The sequence below is a fragment of the Lissotriton vulgaris genome, chromosome 1_1 (genome assembly GCF_964263255.1).
Source record: "Lissotriton vulgaris chromosome 1_1, aLisVul1.2, whole genome shotgun sequence".
In the NCBI taxonomy this organism is placed as follows: Eukaryota; Metazoa; Chordata; class Amphibia; order Caudata; family Salamandridae; genus Lissotriton; species Lissotriton vulgaris.
The window spans coordinates 85,513,938-85,541,916 of NC_141685.1; the positions used below are offsets into that span (position 1 = coordinate 85,513,938).

At 48.2% G+C, this 27,979-nt stretch overlaps 1 protein-coding gene across 1 annotated transcript in view; it reads right to left on the reverse strand.

Moving 5' to 3' along the window:
- Positions 1–359: 359 nt before the first annotated feature.
- LOC147737467 (uncharacterized) overlaps positions 360–27,979 on the reverse strand; it is a 59,127-nt gene continuing 31,507 nt past the window's right edge. The window contains exon 9 of the mRNA XM_086930976.1: positions 360–2,994. Within this exon, the coding sequence (XP_086787102.1) occupies positions 877–2,466 (1,590 nt within the window). The 5' untranslated portion in view covers positions 2,467–2,994 and the 3' untranslated portion in view covers positions 360–876. The remainder of the gene's footprint in view (positions 2,995–27,979) is intronic.

Below are 27,979 nucleotides of genomic sequence, written 5' to 3' on the forward strand. Positions count from 1 at the left end.
AACTCTTCCAAATCACTGTTTGATTGTATCCACCTGGGGTGAGTAGGTCCCTTAGAGTGCGCCTCCATCCAGGTGCGAATATACATTTCTTTGATAGGTACTGAGGAATGCTAGGTCGGAACCTGACCAAATAGCTGAAACATGTCGACCTCTTTTGAGGATATTGGGGTTCAGATCACACAACCCCATTTGTCCGCTTATTTTTCACACTGTTTTTAATTGAGTCAGAACCATCCTTCTAATAAAGGTCTTGTTAGGAGTGGTTGATACTCATTTTAACCTCACCTTTAAAGTGTTTTGTAAATTATCACATTTACTAACAACCAGAACCCAATGACGACAACTGGCTACCTGCCTTGTGTGGGTGCCTGAGGGTTCTCTTTTTCCTCACGGGGCATACTATCACTTACCTGTTGACACAACTTTATAATATGTGGTATATGGTATTTGGTGATATAGGGAATGCATGAACTATTGGTGGTATTCTCATCTCATCAGTAACTTTTTAGATGTTTAGGGATTCTCTTTAGTTGTTTATAAGAATTATTTGATATAAGGGTGTAAGAGATATCTCGATTTACCCTTCCTCTCCTGTTGTTTAAATATATTTCTATGTGTGTTCAGTGATGGTGGTGTGTTCGCTGATGTCTTTGTAGGTTTGAAGATTGACTGAAGCTTTTCACATAGTCATTACACTGGAATGACTTTTCCCCTGTGTGTGTTTCCTGATGTCTATGTAGGTTTAAAAAGTAACCAAATCTCTTCCCATATTTACTGCACTGGAATGATTTTTTCCCCTGTTTGTGTTAGCTGATGCAGGTTTAGGCTTGATAAATATATATAGCTCTTCCCACATTCATTGCAATTGAATGGTTTTTACCCTGTGTGTTTTCTCTCATGGTGTTTTAGGCTTGATAATCGACAAAAGCTCTTCACACATTCACTGCAATGATATGGTCTTTCACCCGTGTGTATTCTCTGATGGACTTTTAGATGTGATAAATATATAAAGCTTTTCCCACAATCGCTGCACTTGAATGGTTTTTCCCCTGTGTGTGTTCGTTGATGACACATTAATGATGAAGAGTAACTAAAACTACTTCCACATTCAGTGCACTTGAAGGGTTTTTCTCCAGTGTGTCTTCGCTGATGAGTTCTCAATGATGAAGATTGACTAAAACTACTTCCACATTCACTGCAATGGTATGGTTTTTCTCCAGTGTGTGTTCGCTGATGAATCCTTAATGTTGAGGATTCACTAAAACTACTTCCACATTCACTGCAATGGTATGGTTTTTCCCCAGTGTGTGTTTTCTGATGCTGTTCGAGGCGCGTTAATCGACAAAAGCTCTTCACACATTCACTGCACTTGTATGGTTTTTCCCCTGTGTGATTTGTCTGATGGTATTTCAAGTCTGTTAATTGACTAAAGCTCTTCACACATTCACTGCAATGGTATGGTTTCTCACCAGTGTGTGTTCGCTGATGATTCCTTAATGTTGACAAATTCCTAAAACTACTTCCACATTCACTGCAATTATATGGTTTTTCCCCTGTGTGTGTACGCTGATGCTTTTCTAGGCCCGATAATTTACTAAAGCTTTTCAGACATTCACTGCAATGATATGGTTTTTCGCCCATGTGTGTTGTCTCATGGAGTTTTAGGGCTGATACATTTATAAAGCTCTTCCCACAATCGCTGCACTTGAATGGTTTTTCCCCTGTGTGTGTTTGTTGATGATACATTAATCCTGAAGAGGAACTAAAACTTTTTCCACATTCACTGCAGTGGTATGGTTTTTCTCCAGTGTGTTGTCGTTGATGTACCTTTAATTTTGATGAGACACTAAAACTACTACCACATTCACTGCAATGATATGGTTTTTCCCCTGTGTGTGTTTTTTGATGCATTTTTAGGTGTGATAATTGACTAAAGCTCTTCAGACATTCACTGCAATGGAATGGTTTTTCTCCAGTGTGTGTTCTCTGATGGATTTTTAGTTCTGATAAACATATAAAGCTCTTCCCACATTCACTGCACTTGAATGGCTTTTCCCCCGTGTGTGTTCCCTTATGCCGTTTTAGGTGTGCAGATTGACTAAAGCTCTTCACACATTCATTGCATTTGAATGGCTTTTCCCCTGTGTGTGTTCTCTGATGCAGTTTAAGGCTTGGTAAATTTATAAAACTCTTCCCACATTCACTGCACTTGAACGGCTTTTCCCCCGTGTGTGTTCGCTGATGCAGTTTAAGGCTTGATAAATTTATAAAGCTCTTCCCACATTCACTGCACTTGAATGGCATTTCCACGGTGTGTGTTCGCTGATGATTCCTGAGTTTAGATGATTCCGTAAAACTACTTCCACATTCACTGCAAGTGTATGTTTTTTCTTTCATAGTTAGTGTCTCTGAGTCGGGTATGTATTTTCCTACATCTCTTGACTGTGCTTTCTGAAGGGCCAACATGACCGATAAAGCACTTGTGTTATTCTCACACAACCTGTATGTGTGTGGTATTTTGCTTATTTTCTTTCCAACTAAACACTAAAGTGCAAAGGTCACCAAATACTTGCCACATTCATTTTTTATTTTTCAGTTGTCTGGCTTCACTCCATTGTGATTTTTGCTGGTTGCTGTGGAAAGGCCTGAAAGAGTTCACAAAACACCTCTAGCACTGAAAGGTGGTCTGATATCACTTTAGGAAGCTGAGCACTGCTGTAACCAATTCATGATCAAAGCTGGTATTGGACACATTTACACAAGGAGTGTTTTTTTCTTCTTGAGACACAGAGGTGCACAGCTGAGACCCGTAGAACCACAAATTGCCCATGACGGTACTTTGAAGATCTGTCAGTTTATGTTCAGGTTCGGCTGTCTCTGTCGGCAGTTATGTTTTCCTGAATACTGGAATGTAATGTTTCTGACTTTGCTCTTGCAGATTTACAGTATTAGCTTCATTATTCTCAAATATTTTGTACAATCAAGGATTGTTTTCTGTTGGATGAAAAGAGATTTAAATTACTTAAATGGAAAATACTGGAATGTACCTATACAATTTTTAATTGATTGTAAAAGGATCTCATTTATTATTATTGTTGAAACTTATGAAGACATATTTTACCATACAGAGATATTTTCATAAAAGTTCCTTTGAATATGCCACATCTTATTTATTTCAGCAAAGGTGTTCATAGAGAAACTTAGCAAAAAAAGGGTGCTCGCATAGCACTCATATCCTAGTTACAGGTTTAGGTAGATGCATATGGTCAAGGTTTTTTATAAAATAAGAACAACTCTTGGAGTAAGAGATGGATCTGAAAGACTCAAGACAGCAAAGTGGACATCAAAATGCTTTGTTATACATCAAATCTTATTGTCCACAGAGGTGCCTGGTTTCATTCACTGCTAACTATTTTTTCAAGAGTATTACCTTCGCTGTTTTCTCAAAGCCTGATTAAGTGGGCCTTTTGTGCGCTGATTGTGTTTGGGACCCTTGGGGCTCTATCTGGGCATTGTAGGCCCTGCATCATATATCGACCCTCTCCCCATATAAAGCGGCGCCTCTAAGACTCTAGAAATCTAGATATTGACCTAAGATTTAGCATGTCCCTCTTATGGACATGAAAGAAAGACTATCATGTTCTATAGCTTCAAAGTATTTCCATGCTGGCGGCCATCTTACAATGATGCTTTTTACTAATTCTGCGTAGATTTCCAAACTGGTTCGGTCTATCGAATTTCCAAGTGTATCTAGGCCACTGTTCATCCCATCTCTCCTATCCCTCTAATTCGGATTCTATCTTCCTAATTGCATAATCTAGTTTGACCTAATGTATTTCAACTTCCCTTTTTTTGTAATCGCACCTGGTCCTTCCCTTCAGGATTTGCTGATCTCCACCTAGTAATCACATGCATATAACGCTGGGAAGCCCAGAACAGAAAAAGTACCTTCTTCTCTCTGGACATCTCCTGTCATGATGCTGTTGTTTAAGGGCTGCCTTTGTAGAATGGAGTCATGGAACTTTCCTCCAGTTACCCCATGATTTGCCCCATCCCTTCCTTACTTCATATGACCATACCCCTTTCCCCTCTCTTCCCCTCAGCTTCCCCCCACGTGAGCATTCTGTAACCCGGTCCCTCCCCTCTTTCCACTCTGGAAATTTGGAGCCCTTAGCCATGGATTCCCTTTCTCATAGATCTCTAGACTCCAACTAGTTCCAGACGGTTGTAATTCTTACACTATCATATACCCTCCTAAACTATGTAAACGCGTTTTCTCAAACTTCAAACACAGGCTTCTCAAATTTCAACTAGTAACCCTTATTTCCAGCCCCTATGTTTGCACGACTAAAGGAGCTAGCATAAGTTACGAGGGCCAGATGCATCAACAAACCGTTTAGCGATTTCCTAATTGCGAATCCTTGCGATTCGCAATTCGAAAATCGCAAATCAGATTGCATGAAAGTGTAACACTTTCTGCGATACCTAGGGGATTGCAAATGACCTACCTCATGAATATTAATGAGGTAGGTCGCAATTTGCGACCTCCTATGAATCGCAAAAATCACAGGAATGGTGGCCTGCTGGGGTCAACAAACCACCATGTCCGTGATTGCTTTTAAATAAAGCAATCTTTTTTTGAAAAGCAGCCCCGTTTCATTAAAGGGAAACGGGATGCTTTACAAAAGAGAAAATGAAAACGTGTCCTTTCATTTTCTAAGAGCAGGCAGTGGTCCATGGGATCACTGCCTGTTCTTAGAAAATGCATTTACAGACATTCACAAAGGAGAAGGGGTCCCTTGGGGACCCCTTCCTATTTGCAAATTGATTACCACCTACTTGAAGTAGGTGGTAGAATGCAAATGTTTTGTGAATGTTTTCCGACCGCATTTCGGTCGTTAAACATTCATGCATACGCATGCTGTTTGGTATTAAGAAGGGATGTCCTAAACATGCCCTTCCCCCTTTCTCTACCCCAATTCCAACACGGTTGACGGGTTGCTACTCCTGTATTTTTGTTCAAAACTTCCTAATAGGGAATCATAAACCCGTTTTGCGAGTCGGTAACAGGTTACCCAAAATAGGGTTTGCTGCATCAGAAGAGCATTTTTTGGCGCTCGCAAACGGCTGATTCTGTGAATCGGCCGTTTGCGAAGGGAAAACATGCTTGATGCATCTGCCCCATTATCTTTTACACTACAAGATCAGCACAATGAAGGAAAGCCCTTTGCTCTCTGCTCCGGATCACTGCATCCACTAAAGCCCCCCACGGTCTCAGTCTCTCGGTAACTCCCTCTATTGTTTGCAAAGCAGAGGCAACCATCGCTCTTCATAGTAATGGGATTATCCTAATTCAAGTATCTGAACGAAGCCTAGAATTACTTGATGACATTTTCCTCACTCATCAAACTCTCCCAGACCCAAGCTCTTCCTAGCCCTTTAGGCATCCCACAGGTACCTTGTTCTGTATCCCCCCTCTCCCCAATACTTGTATTGCTCCATTCCTTTCCCCTCCTCCACATCCATCTTCATCAGATTACCCAACAGCATTCATTTACCATTACCCTTTCCATATGATTCAATGACAGTTGTCGTCATAATAGTCTGAGCTGTCTTCACACCCCTTAAGCAGAGACCACTGAAATACATGACTCGATACTAACACCTTCACCTTATCTCTGCCCCTTACCCTGAACATTCCCTTGCAGTCACCACTGATGCGTTTGTGACACCTCCTTTGGACCCGCTAACTTGACCAATAAGAGCTGATCTCTGACCTTCTCTGTCAACAAAAGAGCCCTACCTAGTCCTGAAACATCACTATACTGACCCTGTGGGTAAGGATCCAATATAATTGTTGGTACCCTCGGTGTGTCGCTCACCTCAGTTCCCCAGGTCAAGATGCTACATTTACAAAAAGCAACATGTAAGCACAGGTCACCCCACACAGGGTACAGAAAAAGTGTGAGAGAGCAGAGAGAGTGCCTCACGGACGTATCACCCGAGGGGGTTCCCGGCTAGCAATTGCCGGTATACCCTCTTCTCATCATTGGTCACTCTCTCTGTGTGAAGAACAGAACAAACACAACAAATTATAACTGTGCATATGTGAGAATAGACAGAAATAGACAGACAGTGTACACATACAAATACTACTGTAAACCAAGGTGTGTGAAAATACACCTAAGACCCCAACAAAAGAAAAGGAGAGGTAAAACCGGTGAAGTTTTGCTGGCTGTCTGTTTTATTCCGGTGCTGCAAAACTTCCCATTAAAAATGGTTAATTATGTACCACCATTATCTGCTTAGAATGGACCGACATGTTTCATTGTTCCTGTGTCAGCAATTTCATCAGGGTGAAAAATGGGGTCTCTATTCTCAGTCTTCACTTCAATAATCAAGGACCTTGTGCTTGCCAAGTCTTCACATACCGGCAAGTATCCAGGACTCCGTGTCACGTGATCACGTGTCCGTCACTGGCTCTACCAATTTCGAGCCACTGCAGCCGCTTTCCTCTGGCGCTTCCGACGATCCTCTGTCCTTCTCTGCCTGCCTGCGCCAAGGGGACTCCATCCCCTAACGTGCCCTGCGGCAGATTCGTTTAGCGCCAGGAGGCGCTCAAATTCATCACAGGGCTCCAGCAGTGCAGGGCACAGGCCGTCGTGCCCAGGCGATGCCCAGGCCAAGGGCGGGCCATTTGCACCCTTCAGAACCAGGAAGAGGCTGGGCCACATCCCATGGTTCTGTCGCGAGTGGTCGACATGGACTGCCTGATTGACTGGCTGCCATGCTATTGAACTCTGCATTTTAAATGTACTGTTGGATTTACGGGGGACTCACTGTGGAAATGTTGTTCCTCACACTAGTACTGTTCCTATACCATTGCTTTTTGGACAGACTGGATCAATTGTATCTAGTGGATTCACAAGGGAATTGGGAGAGGGAGGGGTTCGTCCATTTTGGTTGGATACAGTGATTTGTTGTCAGTAACTGGGTAGGGTGGGAGTTCAGAAGAAGCATCTGTCCCATCTATTACCCCCCTTAAGGGCATATAGAATCATGGGGAAAAGTAAAGGGCAAGATAAAGCTCATGGAGCTCTCCGTTCAAAAAAGAGGGGCACTTGTGGTATCTGCCATGAATCAATAGATAGGATTGAGACCTTGTTTTCGGAATGCTATGAGATAGCAACCTCAGAATCTACGATGCCCCCTGCCCACGTGGAAAACTCTCCCAGCATTGACCGCAATCCTAGTTTAGTATCAAATTTCCCACCCATGCACCGGGAAGTAAGAAAAAAAGTGTACCTGTAAATTCCACCTATGTTAAAAAATGTCAATACTGGTAAGAAGCCTAGAAGCTGCCCCCTCAGTTTAACGCCAAACACAAATATAGTGACACAATCTAGCGATACCCAGGACACCAGTGAGGATTATATGTACCTTAAAAAGAGTGCAAAAATAGATTTGAAGCCCTCATGGAAAGGGCTCATAGGGAAGTGGTAGGTGGGGCGGCTGACCAAGACAGTGGGAACTCCGAGCTAGCTGGTGTGGTTCAGGCTCTAAAACCCACCACTGAGTCTTTGCGAGAAGAGGTGGCTGTCCTAAGGAAGGAGATCACAGATCTAGCAGGAAAGGGCAAGAGCGATAACCCAAATATGAGGGAAGTTGATATTGGTTATCCACCTATTCTCTAAAGGAACCCTTCACTCCTAGACTCTGGGCCCTTTGAGGGGGAAAGAGGAAGGCCTATCCCTCTTAGTTCAAACAAGATCCATCATGACCCATGGCCTAGGCCCATCTTGAATCAATTCGTCCACGAGAAAAATTACTTGGCTAGTAATGCATATGTATATAGGTTGAGGTCCGTACCTGCCCTCCACAGGGTAAGGAGGAGGATAGGGGGTTTCAAAGAAAGTAACCCCACCATCAGATAAATGTTCTTGTATGTTTGGTTCTGGGGGTCAGTAGGTATGGGCAAAATAGTAAATGGAATCTATATGGGACCTCAGCAAGACAAAAATCACGAAATATATCTAAGAAAAGTCCCTAGATTGCTAAAGGCTGGTCGGAAGATCGCGAATTACTGCAAAAATAAGGTCATTCATTGCTTTAGGGAAATTAGGCACTCCTCAATTATAAGAGAAGATATAATAAATGTTAAATGAGTAGCAGTCCCAGGCTCAGCAAAGGATGTAGTTATCTCATTTTCCTCTTTGGCCATTGTCGATGGTCTTATGTCAATCGACTCAAGTACTATACCCACAGCTATCACATCTATTATGATGAGATACAGCCTTCCGGCAGAAATAGATCCAATTATTACCGGGTCTGTACTGAGATTGTTATACCCAGATGAATTTATGTGTCAGGAATTGCTCCTTCCCCTTCGTCTTTTGCAGCATAAGACGGAAATCGGAGCTTGAACGGACTACAAGAACCAGAAGGCTAAGTGCAGAGCAAGCGTGATAGCATCTGCCCATGAAAGAAGCCCATGATGGAGAATGAGCGTTGGATATATTGAATCCTGCCTGCGCACGTCTTGTTTGGAGTTTCCAAGTCACGGACAGCAGAGGTTGCTGTGTTCATAGACCGTGTATTGTCCCAGTGGAAAGGTAAGATAGAGTGGCTGCTCTCTTACGCTTTGATCAGATTCCTCGCGGTTGAGTGTCAGGCTTGGCGCTCCCGTGGAGGCTCTCAGAGACGCACGCCAGGAGGTGTTTTCCTGCGTCTATGTAATCCCCCTTGAACTATTGGCATCTCAAGGTTGAGCGGAGGCTCCCTTGGGGTTTCCTTGCGTAGAGACGTGGTAGAGTGCCAGGCTTGGCAATCCCGCGGTTTCCGCAAGCTAACGCTCACTGAGGAAGGTGTTCCGTGTTTCCAAGCGCACCCACTGCTATCGTTACTCCCCCAAGATAGAGTGGCTGCTCTCTTGGAACAACGTGCCACTCCCGCAGTTGAGTGCCAGGCTTGGTATTCCCGCGGTGGATGTGAGGTGTAAGGAACTACATCACGTATTGAATAATGAGTTCCCTTGGCTACTGGATAAACAGGGAAGGCACACGAGCATCATTGTCGGCCGTTACTTTGCACAGTGCCCTCCGTTGGCGAGTACCAGGACTGGTACTCATGCAGAGGACGGTTGGTTCTGATTTAAGTTACTCATTTGTGCAGACTGAGACAGAGGGGATGAGAGACTACACAACCAGTGGTATCGTACCTATGATTAACTATAGATCCCTAATTTCGAGACTATCTGCTTTCATTTTGCCATAGGCGATCATAATCAGTGTGTACCTTTCTTCACCATTAAAACACCCCTTTTACCTACGATTGGTGTTATTCTGTATCTGTTCGTCACAGTGTCGCTAAATCGCTCCTGAGGAATACCGGGTGATTACATAATATCCGACATACGTACTTTATCTTCCTCCTGATCGGCTTGGCGACACAAAGCCAACATGGATGAAGTCTTGGCTGCGCTGGCGGCCATTCAGAGCGAATTGGCTACCTCACGGCAAGAAACAGCTGACTTGCGGACCAGAATAGAAACTTTGCAAAGGAACCCTTTCAGTGCTGGTACTCCTTCACAGGTCTCTCCATCTTCTGTGGTGGTGGAAATACCCGTATCCATTCCTCTTGCCACACCAGAGAGATACAGCGGGGATCCCAGCATGGTGCAAGTGTTCTTATCGCAAGTGGCCTTACATCTCTCCTGTAAACCGAAGTCGTTTCCCACTAACCAAGCAAGGGTGGCATTCCTTATCTCATACCTGGTAGGAAACGCCGCCCAATGGGCTGTTCCGCTGGTGAGTCGTGACGACCCCCTCCTATTTGACTGGGCCGGCTTTCAGGAAGAATTTGCGAAGGTGTTCGACCGAGGGCTAATTCATATACAGCTGACAGAGAACTGCTGGAACTTCGCCAGGGCAGTGGCGATCTTTTGCAGTATTTGAACAACTTCAGGCGGTTGGTGGCAGAGACCAAGTGGCCCTCATCTAAACAAACTGCGCTCTTTCACCAGGTGTTGAACGATGAATTGAAAGACGTTATTGCGCAAATCGACCCACAGCCCAAGACCTATGAGGATCTCATTAGTCTGGTACTACGCCTGGATCATCGATTGGGCGAGCGGAGAGGCAATCACAAGAGAAAGGGGAAGTCAGCGCCCCCATTAGGGTTGCAAGGACCTACCGACGCTCAATCGTCTCCCCGGGCTGAACCGATGGATATTGGGGCTATCAGGGCTAGTCTTATTTCTGCTGAAAAAGAATCGCACCGCAAACAAGGTCTCTGCCTGTTTTGTGGAAAGAAAGGACATTTTGTGAGGGAATGCCCAGCGAAACCGAAGTTCAGTAGATATCGGACTAACAGATCGGTGACAGCTGTGGTGGATGCTCCGGCGGAAAACTAACGGACTCCCTGAATAGCGAAGGGGCATCTTGGAGTCACATTAGCATCCCTTCTTTGTCCCGCATGGTTCGCGGGCGTCTCCAGCATCTATTCATTGACATTCAGGTGGGGGTACAGGCGGACTGCGTTCCTGTGGTGGCCATGGTCGATTCTGGGGCCACCGGTCAGTTCATGGATGAAGCAGAGGCGCAACTTCTGGGTATTGACCTTCTTGCCAAGGAGTTCCCTGAGGACGTATACGCTGTGGATGGGCGTAAGCTGGTCTCAGGTCCGATCTGTCAAGGCACTGGAGGTGTTCATGTATGGTTTGGAGACTGGCATGAGGAGGTGATCGACTTTAGCATCATAAGAGCTCCTCAGTACGGAATAATTTTGGGGTTGCCATGGCTCAGGAAACACAACCCATCCATCAACTAGGACAACGGTGAGATACGCATGGACTCTCCGTATTGTCTCCTACGCTGCAGTATGGCTCCTGAACACCCTGTCCAGGATACTACCTCAACACAGATGGTAGCCACGGCAGCGGAAAAGGCTGTGGTCCTTCCCGTTGAACTATCTGGGTTATACGGACGTGTTCGATGATATTCAAGCGGAGGTGCTCCCCCCGCATCGGGTGTGCGACTGCCAGATCGACTTGGTTCCTGGGGCAAGTGTGCCCAGCAGGAGGTTCTGCACCTTGATCGAACCCGAAAACCTCCATCTACGCTCCTACCTGGATAAACTGCTTAGTCTTGGATTCATCAGGCCGTCTAAATCCCCAGCAGCCTTGCCCTTTTTCTTCATCCTTAAAGCGCATGGGGAATTGAGGGCCTGTGTAGACTTTAGGGCGCTGACCGCCAACACGGTCAAGAACAGATACCCCTTGCCTCTCATAAACGTCCTGTTGGAACAGGTAAAAAAGGCCAAGATCTATACCAAGCTCGACCTCAAGGGGGCCTACCATCTCGTGCGCATGAGGAGCGGCGACGAATGGAAAACTGCATTCAAAACCAGATTCGGACTCTTCGAATACCTTGTGATGCCGTTTGGGCTCTGCAATGCCCCTGCGGCCTTTCAATACTTCCTAAACGATGTGTTATGCGATATCCTGGATATATATGTCGTCGTTTACATCAACGACATTCTCATCTATTCTGACACAGTGGAGGATCACGTAAAACACGCATCTTCAGTATTAAGAATACTTCGGGAGAAAATGCTGTTCTGCAAACTCAGCAAATGTGATTTCCATGTCACATCTGTGGAATTCCTGGGAGTAATGTTGAGTCCTTCTGGACAGGAGATGGCACAACGCAAAGTCAAGGCGGTGGAAGACTGGCCTACCCCTCAGTGTGTTAAGGATGTGCAGTGTTTCATCGGGTTCGCCAACTTTTATAGGAGGTTCTTCGATGGCTTCTCTGGGCTTGTGGCTCCTATCACGGACTTACTGAGGAAATCCCAGACGTTCAGGTGGATCCTCGAAGCACAGGAAGCTTTTGTGGCCCTGAGAGGGCGTTTGTTACGGCTACCGTTCTAGCCCATCCTGACCCAGAGCTGCCTTATACGGTGGAGGCGGATGCATCCGAAGTTGCTTTGGGGGTCATTCTTTCGCAACGACACGCTCCCTCTGGTATACTCCACCCGGTGGCCTTCATGTCCCGAAAGCTGAACGACGCTGAAAGAAATTACCACATCGCAGAAAAGGAGCTGTTGGCTATAAAGGATGCCTTCACTGAGTGGAGGCATTTATTGATGGTAGCCAGACACGTGGTAACTGTATTTACGGACCATCGGAACCTACAGTTCATGACGGCGGCGAGACACCTTTCCCCCCGTCAGATGAGATGGATGCTGTTCATCCCCGGTTCTCATTTCCACATTACATACAGACCCGGTAAGGACAACAGGAAAGCCAACGCTCTTTCCAGGCAATCAACCATCGCTGCGCCGCTTCCTGCCCCCGTCCATTCCATACTCAGTCCGGAGGTGGTGTTGGGAGCTATACAGTCTGAGGCTTTTCTTAAAGGGGTTCAGCTTGGTGTTCGCTCTTCCACTTGGAGAACATGGCTTAAGTGCCATAAGGAGTGGCAGGTCAGAGATGGCATACCTATGAACGGTTGCCGCCTGGTGTTACCGACGCCACAGCTTCGTAAGCAAGCATTCTGCTGGTGTCACGATTCCCCTTGCGCAGGGCATCTTGGAATCGAAAAGACAACTGATAGCCTGGGCAGACAGTTCGGGTGGCCTTCCATGAGAGCGGACGTCAAGAATTGGGTCGCTGCCTGCGAGATCTGCGCAACCATGAAAACGGACCATGGGCGCCCGCAAGGGCTGTTGCAGCCTCTGTCAGAAGTTGAACTGATATATGATGTTCACTAGTTCTAGTGATCACCTTGTATCAGTCCAAACAACCCTTATGGTGATTTGTTGTAAATCAACCTTATAGACCAGCTATCCTAGAGGTAGCATGGACAGAGCAATCTTAGGCTAAACTCTTTTGGCATGTGAAGCCGGCTGTATTACCATATGTAACCCCTTGAACACCAAGTGAAAGGACACCACACAGGATATATATTCAAAATATATATGTATTTATTACTACAAATAGTCCCCTGAACTCTTTATGAGCACAGAAGCAAACATGTTAAAACAATTCAATTGATAAGTATACAAAGTTAAACAAAATATGGATAGGCCCTGGTGGCCCCTAAAACCATATACTGAAGAAGTGGTATAAGTACCACGAGTCGAAAGGAAATAAGGCCTAGGGCCTTGGGAATTGCTGGGGCTACGAGGATCGAACTACAGTTAGGAACTAGGAGGCCCACGAGATCTGGTTTGCAGTGCGCAAAGTTAGAAGCAGTTCACATTGAAGTCAATGGATGCGGAAAAGTTTTAAAGTTAAAGGCAGGAAGTCTTCTGGTCAGTCTAGAACTTAACCCTTTGGAATCTGGACACTAGGAGAGCTAAACTACTCGGGAGCACCGGAGTGCCCGCGTTACCTCACCCACAGGAAGCGGGTGCAGTGGTGCCAATGTGTGTCGGGATTCTGCAGGAGTTCAGATGGAGCCTTGGAGTGTTGAAGCTGCAGGTGACCTGATGTGAAGAGTTCCGATGGATCCAAGGGAGGATCTGAAGAGTTGAAGACCTGAAAGCAGAGGGGACATGTTCAAAGTCACTAGCCAGTGACCGGCATGGAACCAGGAAGGAACCAGGCGTTGTCGGGTGCAAACAGGTGATGTCGTGAAGCTTGTCTCTTCAGCCACGTGGACCAGGCGATGATGACGACGACCAGGAGTCACTCACGAGCTGTCCTATAAAGGCTCTAGCTGTTGGCGGCGTCGGGTTCTTGATCGGAGCAAACAGGCCTTGGCTAATGCAAGCCACGCAGGAAACAAAGAAGGCTTCTCACTCTAACCAGCAAGGTAAGAGGGGGTGCTGCTTTTAGGAGCAGCAAGGGCCAGTCTGGAGAAAACAGACCAGTGGTAGAAAGTTGTCGCTTGGCCGCCAAAATGGGCACTAGCCAGCGGGCCAGCAACCGGGAAGGCGCGTCGAGTGGAACAAAGCAAAAGGGTCCCACGCAGATCTCGTCAGAGCTGGAGGGCTGGTCCTTGGTGCAAATGTAGCTCGGTGGTGGGGCTTCTCAAGACCCCAAGCACAGCAGTGAGGGTGCCTCAGGTGCTGCGCAGTCAGCTTCTCTTGGACTTTCCAAGAGGTCCGGTCCCACATCGCAGGTCGCCTCCACTCGTCTCAGCTTTGCAGGGACTGTGGATCGGGCTGTTAGATGTCTGGGAGTCTGGTTCTTGTCAGGCACTGGGCTCGGGCTCCGGCAGGAGGCGGCGGCAAAGCAGTCGTTGATCGCTGGATGGTGCCTGTATTCACAGGGTGGTCACTCCTTGGCCACAAAGGAGATTCTTCAGTCTTCTGAGCAGCAGAACGTCGAAGGTCCAGGGTGTCTTCTTATGTAGTCGAATTTCAGGGTAATCTGCAGTCTTGGGACTCAGCTCCTACTTTTAAACCAATTCTAGGGGCTGGACTACCTACTAGGTCCCTCCTATGGGTGGGACCAGGAAGGGGGGTGGTTACACCCCCTTTCCTTTGTCCAGTTTCACGCCAGAGCAGGGGCTGGAGAGCCCCGGCACCGGTTTGAACTGCCCTATGCACGTGGACACCTTGTGTGCCCCGGGCATGTCTGTTTCTATTTAGTCCTACCTAACCAGATATACAAAATCATGTCTGGGGTGGTGCTAGCACCTCCCAAGGCAGGAAACCCTTTGTCCAAGCCTCCCTCGCTGGAAGGACTCCCAGCAGCAGGAGGTCAGACTTGTGTATGTGGTGGCAGCATCCATTTTGTGATGCTGAGGCTCTATTTAACTTTAACCAGGGTTCAGTTTCTGTACATGTCGTGTCCCTCTAGAAGGGTGGAATGTACCCCCGTCGCCAGAATTGGCGAGGGGGTAGTATTCCAATTCGTATGACACCTTACTCGACATGTTTTGATAATGTCAAACCAGAGTTAGCATTTAACCGCGAGGTTCATAATGCACTTAAGAGTATATGGTATGACGCTATCAGGAAACAGCTAAAGGACATGGTTCCGAAAGCTGCAGACGGGCTCAGCTAATGCTAGAGCACCATCTCACACATAACCAAGCACTCTGCCTCCAGGACTGATAAGGCCTGCCATAGGAGTGACTTATAGGTTACTGTGTGTCCTTGTATATGTTAGATATAGAGATACAATACCTAAAGCAAAGGGTGATTACACCACCTTGCCCCAGCTGAGAGATCAGCCAGTTGTGTCAAATTGTAAGGCCAGGCCAGGGGTGGCATAATACATGCTGTAGCCCCTGGTAGGCCTTGGATGCACCTATGCCCTTGGTACCTAGGGTACACTGTACAGGGGCTAACAAGGTGATCCATGTTCCAATTGGTAATGCACCTAAAGTGCATTGGCATAAATTTAGAGAGAGAACAGCAGGCTGTGGGTCTGATTGGCAGGCCCACAGCCACATTAAGTAAAAAAACAGTGAAGCAAAAAGCAAAAGTTGGGGTGACCATAGGATAGCAGACTCTACTCTCCTACACAACCCCCCCAAACGCAGGGACAATAGACTAACCTTGACCAGTTGTGTCTTCTTGTTCTAAGTGGAAGTACCTGGAGAGACCATCTGCATTACCATGGTCAGTCCCTGGGCGGTGCTCCACTGTAAAGTCCATCCCCTGTAGGGAAATGGACCACCTGAGCAGTTTGAGGTTTTCACCCTTCATCTGATTTAGCCACAAGAGGGGCTTACGGTCGGTCTGAATCTTGAAGTGAGTTCCAAATAAGTATGGTCTCAACCTCTTCAGGGCCCACACCACAGCAAAGGCCTCCCTCTCAATGGCTGACCAACGTTTCTCTCTAGGGGTCAGCCTTCTGCTAATAAAAGCAATGGGCTGGTCTTGACCATCTACATTAAATTGTGAAAGCACAGCTCCCACCCCCAACTCAGAAGCATCTGTTTGGACAATGAACATTATGGAGTAGTCAGGACTCTTTAAGATAGGTGCAGAGCACATGGCCTGCTTCAGGTCATCAAATGCCTTTTGACAGTTTCCTGTCCACTGAACCTTTTTGGGCATCTTCTTGGATGTCAAGACATTAAGAGGAGTCCAAATGGACCCATAGTTCTTAACAAACTTCTTGTAGTACCCAGTCAGGCCTAAGAAAGCTCTGACCTGAGTCTGGGTGGTTGGAGGAGCCCAGTCCTTGATGGTCTGGATCTTACTCTCCAGTGGTTGAACCCGACCTCCACCTACAAGGTGGGCCAGGTATACAACTGTACTCTGCCCTATCTGGTACTTAGTAGCCTTGATAGTGAGGCCTGCCTTTTGCAGAGACTCTAGTACTTTTTCAGGTGGCTCAGGTGATCCTCCCAGGTGGAGCTAAATACAACTATATCGTCTAGATATGCTGCACAAAAGTCATCCAACCCAGTAAGGACTTGGTTCACCAACCTTTGGAAAGTGGCAGGTGCATTCTTCAGACCAAAGGGCATCCCCACAAATTGGTAATGACCTCCTGGGGTTGAGAATGCTGTTTTGGCCTTAGACTCCTCAGCTAATCTGATTTGCCAATAGCCAGCTGTCAGATCAAACGTGCTCAAAAACATGGCAGAAGCCAGTCTATCAATGAGCTCATCTGCCCTTGGAATTGGGTGTGCATCTGTCCTGGTGACGATTTACAAAAGGGGGTGGTGATGAACAGAGTGTCTGAATTGAGCAGACCACTCTTACCCAGTCCAAAGATCAGGGCTTGATCCATCACCGTTATTTATCTCACTGCCCCATCCCAGCTCAGAACATGGCTATATGCAAATCAGTCTGTCCCTGGCCCAGTGCATCATGGGAACAGGGCAGACTAAACTACCAAGCCAATTCTTTACCAGAAAGGAGACAAGCTACCGGGGACCGGTTTCTGGCATTTCAGCCTCTTCGGCCCGGCTTGCTTGAATCCTGATGGAGCAGTGAGAAAGGGACTCATGTCTGAGTATACCCTGCCACACCTATAGTGGCCAAAATCGATTTACAAAAGGGGGTGGTGATGAACAGAGTGTCTGAATTGAGCAGACCACTCTTACCCAGTCCAAAGATCAGGGCTTGATCCATCACCGTTATTTATCTCACTGCCCCATCCCAGCTCAGAACATGGCTATATGCAAATCAGTCTGTCCCTGGCCCAGTGCATCATGGGAACAGGGCAGACTAAACTACCAAGCCAATTCTTTACCAGAAAGGAGACAAGCTACCGGGGACCGGTTTCTGGCATTTCAGCCTCTTCGGCCCGGCTTGCTTGAATCCTGATGGAGCAGTGAGAAAGGGACTCATGTCTGAGTATACCCTGCCACACCTATAGTGGCCAAAATCGATTTACAAAAGGGGGTGGTGATGAACAGAGTGTCTGAATTGAGCAGACCACTCTTACCCAGTCCAAAGATCAGGGCTTGATCCATCACCGTTATTTATCTCACTGCCCCATCCCAGCTCAGAACATGGCTATATGCAAATCAGTCTGTCCCTGGCCCAGTGCATCATGGGAACAGGGCAGACTAAACTACCAAGCCAATTCTTTACCAGAAAGGAGACAAGCTACCGGGGACCGGTTTCTGGCATTTCAGCCTCTTCGGCCCGGCTTGCTTGAATCCTGATGGAGCAGTGAGAAAGGGACTCATGTCTGAGTATACCCTGCCACACCTATAGTGGCCAAAATCGATTTACAAAAGGGGGTGGTGATGAACAGAGTGTCTGAATTGAGCAGACCACTCTTACCCAGTCCAAAGATCAGGGCTTGATCCATCACCGTTATTTATCTCACTGCCCCATCCCAGCTCAGAACATGGCTATATGCAAATCAGTCTGTCCCTGGCCCAGTGCATCATGGGAACAGGGCAGACTAAACTACCAAGCCAATTCTTTACCAGAAAGGAGACAAGCTACCGGGGACCGGTTTCTGGCATTTCAGCCTCTTCGGCCCGGCTTGCTTGAATCCTGATGGAGCAGTGAGAAAGGGACTCATGTCTGAGTATACCCTGCCACACCTATAGTGGCCAAAATCGATTTACAAAAGGGGGTGGTGATGAACAGAGTGTCTGAATTGAGCAGACCACTCTTACCCAGTCCAAAGATCAGGGCTTGATCCATCACCGTTATTTATCTCACTGCCCCATCCCAGCTCAGAACATGGCTATATGCAAATCAGTCTGTCCCTGGCCCAGTGCATCATGGGAACAGGGCAGACTAAACTACCAAGCCAATTCTTTACCAGAAAGGAGACAAGCTACCGGGGACCGGTTTCTGGCATTTCAGCCTCTTCGGCCCGGCTTGCTTGAATCCTGATGGAGCAGTGAGAAAGGGACTCATGTCTGAGTATACCCTGCCACACCTATAGTGGCCAAAATCGATTTACAAAAGGGGGGTGGTGATGAACAGAGTGTCTGAATTGAGCAGACCACTCTTACCCAGTCCAAAGATCAGGGCTTGATCCATCCACACAGAACCTCATCTCTCTCTTGCCATCTTGTGTGTGAGGTTTGGGGACCAGAACCACTGGGCTAGCCCAGGGGCTCTCTGAAGGCTCAATGACACCTAACTCCACCATTTCCTGCACCTCAGTCTTTATACAGTCCCTGACATGGTCAGGTTGCCTGTAAATCTTGCTTTTCACAGGAAGACTGTCACCAGTGTCCTCCACATGGGTACACCAGTTAGTCTGACTGGGTGTCAATAAGAACATATGTCGGAATGACTGTAAGGCTTGTCTGCAGTCATTTTGCTGATGGTCAGTGACGCTGCCACCTAAGGCCACACCATCAACTGAGAAATATAACAAGGACCCCCTGGTTAGGATACAATTCCTGGGCCAGGGAAATTAATTTAATGCAAAGGTAACAACCCAGGCAAAATCACAAAACAAGAGCTGGCTTGACAGATACATATAAAGAGAGAACCACAATGAAATACAATGATGTATAAAAATGTAATTATATTGATATAAAAGATTCATATAAACATTTTTTTGGGATACAATAACAAGCATTTGCAATGCAATAGGTCTCGCATTAGGAAAGTTTGAGCTATTGGTCTTGTAAATGACAATTTCTTTTATTTATGTGTTGGTTTTGAAAATAGCTAAATTAATAGCTTTGTCATTTACAATGCCAATAGTTATAACTTTCGCAAATGTGACACCTATAGCATTTGTAATGCAACATGTTTTGTATTTACGTGACTTAGATGTATTGATATTACAAATTACAATGGCTTTTAATTTTTTTAAATAATTAATACTTAAATAAAAGTGATTTTAATTTATAATGGCAATAGCTTAAACTTTAAGCCCAAAACCAGTCCTGGGATGCTTGTTTCAAATCCAGGGAGGACCTGGCCTGGCAGTTCGGGCTGGACTGTTCCCATTGGGCACAGGGTCAAGACTAATTTGCATATGGCTGGGTCCAAACTGGAATGGCATGGTAAGCAAAAAAAACAATTGATTTAGGCCCAGATCTCTGTGCTGGGGTGAATGTATGACATTGTTCTGCATTCTGTCCATCAATTGTTCTTTTTGCATCTGTCGCCGTACAGGCAAAGTGCTAGCTGACCCGCAGGATGTGCAGTGAGCCTGTGGGGGCAGGAAATGCTGAGGAGCTTTGTCGGTCATGTTGTGAAATAAAAGAGGGGGCGTAACCAGCAGCGGAAGGGCTCGCTGCAGCATCCGCATATGGTCAGCCCTGATTGACAGGAGCAGTGAGTGACGCAGTTAAGTGAAGAATAAGAGTTACGATGAAAGGAAGTAGATCGGAGCATCGGTCTACTTCCTGCTCTACCCCGTGAAGAGAAACCCGGCCCCGGAGGTAAATACAGGGTCATGGGGAAAGAACTGCCACTGTAAGCGGAGTCAGCCTAACATGGGGACAGCAATTGGCACCAAAGGTCAGGCACCGGAGTCTTTGTGGGTAGCTCCATTCTCCATGTGGCACATGAGGTGTGAGAGTGCCTGCCGTGGAGTGGTGAAAGCAACTAAAGAAATAGTGAGCGGTTGTTGACCACACAGACCACGCATTACGGGCAGGGAGGTGGCAGCACTACATTACCTGAGATGCTGCTGAAGCCCGTATAATCAACCCTACCCACAGTGAAAACAAAGCCTACCTGGAAGGAGATGAGGTGCTGCTGGGCGGTGGGAGGATCTCCCGTAGCTTGGAGAAGGTTTGCAGCCTTCGAAAATTGTGCCCCACCCACGGGAGGTGAGAGCACGGGCCATCAGGATTCCAGGGCAGACCTGAATGAGCGCGATGCTTGGTCTGTAACGCAGATGTGGCAGGCGAAGAGGAAGTATAGATGGGCTGGTGCTGCAAAGCGTAGTAGCAGCGGGTCAGACTCTTGGCCCAAAAGAGAAATGACCCGCACAAGAGGGAAGCTGCTGGGCCTCAGGACAAGTGCTGTGCTAGTGGCGGTGTTTCAGAACAGCACTAAAGAAAAACTAGACGATCCCTATAAAAAACGAGTTTGCAGTTTTAACAAATAAAACGAAGGTAATTTTACCTCGTATGCTCAGAACACAAGACACTTATCACTAGAACAGACTCAGAGACAGTGCGAAACCAAGCTTGCTCCCCGAAGAGATACTAATCACTCAGACATGCTCGGCCTGGCGTGCACAATCCTGGGCGGAAGTCAGGCAGGCCGGGGGCGGGACGTCAAGACACACCGGAAGCCCAGGCGGGAGCCTACCCAGCACTGGGACGTGTGAGCAGGAGGAGAAGGGCAGCTGGCGCTAGCGGGGCTCCCGTGAGGTGAGAGAGCCCCGCACCGAAGGAAGAGACCGCCGCCTGCAACGAGCCCTCGCATGGAGAGCTGGAGACGAGTACCGGTGAGTGGGGGCCTTTGCTGAGCTGCGGGGGGCGGGGGGCATGTGTGTGTGCGCGTGGGGCGGCGGGGAGCTCTGTATGTGTGTGAGAGTGCGTGTGTGTATGTGTCTTGGAGTCTGTGTGTATGCGTGTGTGTATGCGTGTGTGTATGCGTGTGTGTATGCGTGTGTGTGTGTTTAAAAGAGCCCAATGACTGGGGGGGGGAGGGGGTGTGTGTGTGTGTGAGCGAGCGAGTGTCTGTCTGTGTGTGTATGCGCACGCATGTGTGTATGTGTGGGGATGTGCACGGCGCGGGAATTGCTGAGAATGTGGACGGAGCCGACGTGCGCGTTCACGCAGCCATATCCAGCAGCAGAAGCGCGTGGCACCCTATTGTCCCTAATTCCCCCGTAACGGACAGCTATAGGTCTCCTAGCAGGACGCATCCTTCGGATGCTAATCCAGCGAGACCTAAAGAACATATATTGGTTAAAAAGACATTTGTTTCAACTGATAGCACTTAGAGAATGATACAATATATGATGATCTCTGTGAGACCTGTCTGCTTCTGAGGGTCCTCTCACAACTATGATTTATTTTGTCCCCTTTGGCCTCTGAGTGTTATTATTCTTTTTTTTTATGTCCACCCAGATTTTTGGTTGTCAGCATTGATTGTGGGGCTAGGTGTTCCTTGAGTAGGACGTTGTGCCTTACCCTTGAGGCCTAGTCATCCACATGAAAATTTAGTGAGATCCCAGAAACCTAAAATGGAGTCCACCAACTGACATAACGGTCATCACAACCAAGCTGACTCATTGAGTTGCCTGAGGAAGGTTCTGGAACCAACTGGCAAGTTCCAACGGACTAGGGTCAGCCTATAAAAGGCCAGTACTCAGGTGGCCATTTTGTGTAAGCCTGTGACCAGAGAGGTAGCAGTGACCAGTATGGAGAGAGGAGAATTACAGAGGAGAGCTTTGCACCAGTAGGGGCGCAGTTGTCCTGTGACCGACTGTGTCCTACTTGGATGTGACCCCCTTGGATGTGACCCCCTTGGATCTGACCAAACCCCACTGAGTCTGAGTATCAACTTCGCACCTGGACTTTCACCTCAAAGACACCGGAAATCCCCTTGGTGTACTTTGATCTTAGCGGGGGTTCATATACCCCTGGGTCGCTCCTGTCAACATTCAACTTAATTACCCCTTTTGAAACGGCATTAACGTGAAGAAGGAAGAGGAGCTGAAATTACAACCGCTGTGTCTGACTTCACAACAGGCGAGGCACACTTACCGTGCAAAAGGAAGAGTAGCCTGTGGCAGCGGCCGAGGAAGAGATCATCCGTCCCACTCGGAATCACCTGAAGCGGCATTGGTGTATCTGAGGGCCTGCACTTCCGAGGTTCTGTAGTGGTGGAAGACGGACCAACGCCAGCGAAGGCGGGCCGAGGAAGAGCTTCTGAAGGAGAGCCGAGCGTCATCGGTGAAGGCAGTCCTACGCAGAGGAAGGTACAGCGCTCGCACTGGTGAGGAGATCGGGAGGAGTTGTGACGCGCTCTGTCAACACCGCCGGTGGACGTCCCGCCCTTGACCCGGTCGCTGTGGAGAAGTGTCGCATGCCGACCCCCTGACCCCTGAGGTGAGGCGGTTCCCGAGACTGTTTCGTCCAAGCCGACGAACTCCGGCAGTGTCAAAAGTAAGCTGGGGCATTGCTGGGGAGAAGGGTGGAATCGGTTCTTGGAGGAGCGGTGCTTGAAAGGGTGACGGGCGATTCTCGTATGAACTAGAAGCCGGCCAGAGTATTTCCCTGAACTTGACTTTCACAATACGAGTAAGCCAGTAAAGGACCAAGTCTTATAAACACGAGGAGAGTGAGAGGATAGAGTGGAACTCGTGGGGGGCTGTGGGTTAGAAAACAAGGAGTTGTGGGGAGATAGGCACAATCTCTATCATAGGGGAGAGTGTAGATACCGTCCTACAATCTGAGGTGACAGTGTAAGCAGAACCTACTAAGCTGCCTGTATGTCAGCAGGGGTGATGTTACTGGGGCCAAAGTGAAATGTGATGTTAATTTGCCTATTCTTTCCTAGTGAAACAGCCGTGCCAACCCTTGTGAAGTATTGTGTACAGTGAATGTTAAAAGTGATCTGAACCTGAAGCAGCGGGGGTGAAGTATACTCTGGTTCCTTCTTAGGAATCGTCTAACTCAATAATCTTTCTGTAAGCAACTGAATTGTATTGATTTCTCTAAGAAGAAAAAGGAGGGTCATGTAAACGGATACTGAAACGTGTAATGTAATGAAATGTAAGAAGTGATAAGAACTGCATTCATTTGAAAGGTGATGTACTAATGTAATAAGAGAGCTATCAAACCAAAGAGAACAGAGTCTATTTTAATAAAGTACGAACCTTATTTTCCTAACAAGGTGTAGTGTCATTTTTGGAATGGATGGGCGCTGAGTTCCTGAGGGGTTGTACGCAAGCTTACACATTTAGCCTTTGGAATTAGTCTTCCCCTCTGTGCCATACTACCCACGTGTTGGCTAGGAAATCCCTAGGTTTAACATATTGGTGTTTCAGCGGTGGGATACTACTTGTGCTTGCGTATACCTTGCAGTAATTCAGGGTGCACAATAAACCTAAACCTGGAGTTTTCTCCAAGCGGTCTCCCAAATTTATATTTTGATTTTCCAAATTTACTCCTGGTGGTGGGTGGAGGTTAGCCTCAGATTACGCTTCTTAGTTCTCGCCTGAGTGCCCATTTGGTACCATATTTAAAAAATAGAATGAAACCTTGAAGAGATAGAGACCTACACTGTGACCCAACTTAATGAGTGGTGTCAACAACAGGGGGTGTTCTTTAAAAAAGGTACCAAGAAAAGCGAGTTACAGACAAGCTTGAGGGCATGGGTGGAAGCTCATACAGAGGAGGAACGGGACATAGAAGAGAGTGATAGAGACACTGTCCTTGAGACAGGAATGCTGTACCAAACTGAAGGGGGGAATCTGCTGACAGGTCCCAGGACACTTTCAAGGGATGGCAGCAGTGTCTCAGTGAGGAGCTTTACTGACGCCGAGCTGGAAGACAGGAGGGAAGAGAGGAGACTGAAATTGGAGTTAGCTAGATTAGAAATGGAGCGGGAGGACAGGAGGTTGGCCCACGAACGAACAATAAAGGAGCTAGACCTTCAAGCCTTAACATTAAGGTCCCCTAATCCAAACAATGGTGGCAGCGAAAACAAAGAGAACACCAGAGAACCCAGACCCTATTTACCCAAGGATGTCATTGCTAGCTACACCCCAGGTGATGATATTGCCAAATGGTTAGCCGCTTATGAGGTCTCCCTAAGGGCCCATGGGATCTTGGAAACCCACGGGGGGTGGGCTGTATAAGTACATGCCACCTGCTGGCAGGGATACCTTGTTGGCTCTGGAGCGGGATGAGCAAACCCACTACCCTACAATGAAGGTGGCGCTGGTGAAAAAGTTTGGACTAACCCCCGAAAAATACCGACAAAAATTTAGGAGGTCATAAATTAAGTACACAGAATTGGGTGGATTTCTTAGATTACGCGAAGAAAGCCTTGGAGGGTTGGGTGAAAGGCAGCGAAGTAGGGGATTATGAAGGTCTATATAACCTCATACTCAAGGAACACCTACCCGAGAAATGTTTTCCCGAGCTGCGACAACACCTGGTGGACAGCAAGCTGACCAGCCCCAGGAAGCTTGCTGAGGAGGCGGACATCTGGGCTAGTACCCAGGTGTCCTCAAAGGGGACTGGAGGGGATTCCCATAAGACTGGACAGGGCGCCCCCCAGAAGAAAGAGGGGGGAGATAACAAAAGGGAGTTCTCAAAAGGTCCACAAAATACTTCACAAGGAAGGGGCAGAGGATTCATCCCTAAGGTTAACCAACCCCGCAACCCTAATCCTGGCCAAAGCCAGCAGCCAAGGGTTGTCCATTGCTTCGAGTGTGGTGGTGTGGGACACTATAAAGGAGATGTGAAATGCCCAAAAAGACCACCCCCTCCCACTGGAGGAAAAGCCCCGGGAATAACTAGTGTAGCGCTCGGGGAGGAGATGCCTTTGGATAAGGGAGGGGAGCGGGCGGGTGTCACTTTAGTGTCCCTGGGGGATGAGGAGATGGTGCCAAAGACCCAATTGCCCTCAAATACTACCAAGTATGAGCAGTGGGTCACCATCAATGGCCATAGAGGGGAGGCTCTGAGAGACACAGGATCCAGTATGACTATGGTGAGGAGTCATCTGGTGTCTCCGGAGCAGGTCATCCCAAATGTACTCCATCCCGCTGTGATGGCTGACAGCAGATTGGGCCACTATCCCGTGGCCGAGGTACCCTTTGAGTGGGGAGGGGTTGCAGGTTCACTTCGAGTTGCCGTAAGCCCTGCCGTGCCTGTTGATTGCCTGTTAGGAAATGATATGGAGCACAATGCTTGGAGGGAGGTGGAATACCGGACTCATTCTGAGATGCTGGGTACACCTGACTGGGCCTGTGTCAGCACAAGGTCCGCGACTACCCGGAGGGGGAGTTCGCTTACGCTGGAGCCTGGAACAATGGCCCAGCCCGCTGCAGGAGAAGAGAAGGACAGTAGGCAGAAGGAACCTGCCTCAGCATCTCTACCTCGTGAGATAGATGGGCCACCTGCGGAGGTGGATCTGGAGTCCACGGAGGAGGAAGTTACTTCCCTGGAGAACCTACCCATCCCTGCTGAGTGGCATGTGGAGGGAGGTCCATCCAGGGAGGAATTCTGCAAAGCTCAAAAGGAGTGTCCTACTCTTGAGGGGCTGCGGCAACAGGCCAAAGCCCAGGCAGCAGGGAACATTGTGGGGAACTACCAGATTTACTGGGAGGATGGACTCCTCTACAGTGAGGCCAAGGCACCCGGACATGGTTCCTCCAGGGCCTTAGTGGTCCCTCAATGTTTTAGAGCCTTTCTACTAGAACTGGCTCATGAGATTCCCTTGGCGGGACACCTAGGACAGGACAAGACCTTTGCCCGGCTTGTCCCCCACTTTTACTGGCCTCGGATGAGAGTGGCGTCTGATACCTACTGTCGGACGTGTGTGTCTTGCCAAGTCAGTGGGAAAACAGGGGTGAAGCTGAAGGCTCCCCTGGAACCACTCCCCGTCGTTAGCACCCCCTTCGAAAGGGTGGGCATCGACATTGTAGGGCCATTGGATCCACCAACTTCAGCTGGTCACAGGTTCATCCTGGTTCTAGTGGATCATGCCACACGGTACCCAGAGGCAATTCCTCTGAGGACCATTACTGCACCTGCAGTGGCAAGGGCCCTGATGGGGATCTTCACCCGAGTGGGTTTCCCCAAGGAGGTTGTGTCCGACAGGGGGACCAACTTCCTATCAGCTTATATGCGGGCTATGTGGAAGGAGCGTTGTGTTACCTATCGGTTTACCACTCCTTATCACCCACAGACCAATTGTCTTGTGGAAAGGTTTAATAAAACCTTGAAAGGCATGATAAGAAGTCTGCATGAGAGCCTGCGGAGGAAATGAGACGTCCTCCTCCCCTGTCTCTTGTTTTCCTACAGGGAAGTGCCACAGAAGGGAGTGGGCTTCAGCCCCTTCCAACTTCTGTATGGGCACCCTGTATGGGGTCCTCTCAGCCTGGTGAAGGACGGATGGGAAAAGACTCCCAAGAAGCTTCCCCAGGACGTGGTGAGCTACATGCTGGCCTTTCCGGAGCCAAATGGCCAAGTTGTGGAAGCAAGCTTCTGACAACTTGGAAGCCAGCCAAGCAGTAATGAAGGAGTGGTATGACCACAATGCTCACCCGGTGGAACTGGAGCCTGGATAAAAAGTATGGGTGATGGAGCCTGGAGAGCTAAATGCCCTCCAGGATCGTTGGACAGGCCCCTTTGAGGTATTGGAGAAAAAGGGTAAGGCCACTTACTTGGTGGACCTTAAGACCCCGAGACAGCCCCACCGGGTGCTTCATGCCAATCGCCTCAAACCACACCATGAGAGGCCCGAGGTTGTCTTAATGATGGTGACCGATGGAGCAGAGGAAGAGGAAAGCGAACCTCTCCCTGATCTTTTCTCGTCTCAAGAGAAGGATGGGTCGGTGGAGGGAGTGATTCTCTCACCATCCCTGACTCCTGAACAGCAGAGAGATTGCCGCCAAATCCTGGAGCAATTTTCTTCACTGTTCTCCCTTGTCCCGGGTAGAACCCACCTGTGTACCCATGATGTGGACACAGGAGACAGCCCACCTGTGAAGTCTAAGATCTACCGGCTGTCGGACAAGGTGAAGGCCAGCATCAAGGGTGAAGTCGCTAAGAGGCTGGAGCTGGGAGTGATAGAACCTTCCAATAGCCCTTGTTCCAGTCCGGTGGTTTTGGTACCAAAAGCTGCCCCACCGGGCACCACACCTGAATTAAGATTCTGTGTGGATTACCGAGGACTAAATTCTGTAACAAAGACTGATGCCCATCCGATCCCCAGGGCGGATGAACTCATTGACCGGCTGGGAGCTGCCCAATATTTAAGTAACTTTGACCTTACTTCAGGGTACTGGCAGATCTCTCTTACTGATGGAACAAAGGAAAGGTCAGCCTTCTCCACGCCTCAGGGTCACTACCAGTTCTGTGTGATGCCCTTTGGGCTCAAGAACGCCCCTGCCACTTTTCAGCGGCTGGTGAACAAGGTCCTTTCTGGTATGGAAGCTTTTTCTGCTGCTTATCTGGACGACATTGCTGTCTTCAGTAGCAGCTGGGAGGACCATTTGCAACACTTGCAAGCTGTTCTTCAGGCCCTGCAACAGGCTGGCTTGACAATCAAGGCCAGCAAGTGTCAGATCGGGCAGGGGTCGGTGGTGTACCTAGGCCACTTGGTGGGCAGAGGGACGGTGCAGCCCCTCCAGGCGAAGATCGAGGCTATCATGGCCTGGGAGCCCCCCAAGACTCAAACTGAGGTTCGAGCCTTCCTGGGCCTCACTGGATACTACCGTCGCGTCGTGAAGGGGTATGGCACCTTAGTGGCCCCCCTCACTGAACTAACTTCTAAGAAACAACCCCGACGGGTAGTCTGGACGGAGGCTTGCCAGCGAGCCTTCGTGACTTTAAAACAAGCATTGCGTACTGCTCCAATACTCAGGGCCCCTGATTTTTCAAGAGAGTTCATTGTCCAAACAGATGCATCAGAACATGGCATTGGGGCAGTGTTA